Source organism: Asparagus officinalis, chromosome 4 (assembly GCF_001876935.1).
Source record: "Asparagus officinalis chromosome 4, Aspof.V1, whole genome shotgun sequence".
NCBI classification, from domain to species: Eukaryota; Viridiplantae; Streptophyta; class Magnoliopsida; order Asparagales; family Asparagaceae; genus Asparagus; species Asparagus officinalis.
Genome location: NC_033797.1, coordinates 135,559,182 through 135,561,132, shown reverse-complemented (window position 1 = coordinate 135,561,132; position 1,951 = coordinate 135,559,182). Strand labels below are relative to the sequence as shown.

At 41.7% G+C, this 1,951-nt stretch overlaps 1 protein-coding gene across 1 annotated transcript in view; it reads left to right on the top strand.

Moving 5' to 3' along the window:
- The window catches only part of LOC109839355, a 9,078-nt gene extending 8,384 nt beyond the window's left edge, over positions 1–694 (top strand). Inside the window, 2 exon segments of the mRNA XM_020407784.1 lie at positions 1–412; positions 415–694. The exon segment at positions 1–412 is cut by the window's left edge and continues 157 nt beyond it. Of these exon segments, the coding sequence (XP_020263373.1) occupies positions 1–412; positions 415–611 (609 nt within the window). The 3' untranslated portion in view covers positions 612–694.

Sequence of the window (1,951 nt, the reverse complement as noted above, 5' to 3'; positions counted from 1 at the left end):
GAGTTCGCCCGAGCCCTCTACGGTTGGCTCAAGCTCACTCTCATCCACGTAGGCAATGACGACAACAATCACCAAATCGATCACTCGTCTTCGATATCGGTCAAGCTCACTTCATTCTGCGATGAGTGGAAGCAAGCCCTAGATCGTCTCCCTGACACCGTCGCCTCTGAGGCCATTAAAAGCTTCATCAACGTCGTCCATGTCATTTTTACAAAACAAGAAGAGGAGTTGAGAATCAAGAAAAAGACCGAAACTTATTCAAGAGAGCTCGACAAGAAGTCCACAGCGTTGAGATCCATCGAGAAGAAGTTCTATCAGTCTTATTCTACAGTAAGGTATGTGATTTCGCGGCGTGGCCAACTGGCGACGTGGCGAAGGTGTTTCGTAGCCGTGCCCGCTCGAGATAATACACGTTTGAAATCGCAGCGTGCAGAAGGAAGGTTGAAGATGAGATGACCAGGCATTCGAAGGCTGTTGAGGTCACTCGCTCGATGACTTTGAATAATATACAGACTGGATTGCCCGGGGTTTTTCAGGCGATGGCAGGTTTTTCAGGCTTGTTTGCTGAGTTAATGGAAGGGGTTTGCCGGCGAGCTGATTCTGTTCTATGAAGAAAGTTTTTCCCCACCTTGTTTCTGTTGATTTTTTTTTTTGAATCTATAAAAGTTATAGGGAATAAGAATATAGTGGTATAGTGACGAATAGATTAATTCCTGCATCGTTTTAGGGTGTGAGGGGGGGGGGGGCCGGGGGGGGGGGGGGGGGGGGGGGGGGGGGGGGGGCAGGGGGGGGCGGGGGGGGGGGGGGGGCGGGCTGTCGGCGGGGGGTATTGGGTGTGATATTTATATGTTAATTTTGTTAGGAACTGTTTTTGCCTTTGTAGAGGAGATTGGCGAGGGGAAAGCTTTGTACAGGAAAAAGATTGATTTTGGAAGGGGTTTTGTCGGTTCCGGTTCGTATGCTAATAATTAAGATTGCAAATGTGTTCTCTTGTTGGACGTTTAAGTTAACAACTTTTGGTTGCAATCCTCATGTGTCCAGTCTTCTTATTACTTATACTAGTGTGAACACCGTGCAAAGCACGACACACGGTATATTATTTTTTCTCCGCTATAGTAATCCCGGATTTTAAATGCTACAGCATTTTTCGATTTTTTGGGTACTACAGTACCCTGCCCCCGATACAGTGCTTTAAAAATGATACAATGTCCCCATGTGCTACAGTAGTTTTTCAAAAAGCATTGCAACCTCCCGTTTCCTATTGCTACAGGAAATGTTACTATGTCATTTACTGTAGTATGAATAGTGAATCTTGGGTTCTCCCATTTCTATAGAGGAGTAGATTTAATGTGTTTATGGATTAGTTTGATATTATATTGTGGATTTGGCTGAATTAATAACTGTTCACGGTATCACTAAAGTATATTATTTATCACTTTTATTTATGGAAAGTAAGCCGAAATCGGTTAATTTCTTGATAATGTCAGGATTGATTGAGGGAGGGGGTGGATCAATTTTGACCCGGTTAAGATAAAGAAATTGATCTAAAAAAAAAAAAAATTTAGGGTCAATTCAAGTCTAGATTTTATTTTTTATACCTTTAATTGGGTCGGAATATTTAGTGTTATTTTCAAACGCAGGCTAAGGTATTTTCTTTTTGGCGACTTGAGATAACCATGTTTAATGGAACATAAACGAATAATAATAGTAGTTTGGCAAATAAGAACGTAACCAGGTTTTATTAAGCCTCGTATTACTGTTTAATTAGGCTAATTGTGGATTAATCCTCAAAATTGCAAAACGTACCCTCAGGACCCCGGAAAACTGTAAATATTAATTATTGGCTGTTAGAGATGTTTCTGGTTGCAGTGGGCCACCAAGAACTTGATGGCATCTCTTAGCAGCTGCTTGTTTAAACTTTAACCTTGTCTCTTTTTTTTTATTACATAAA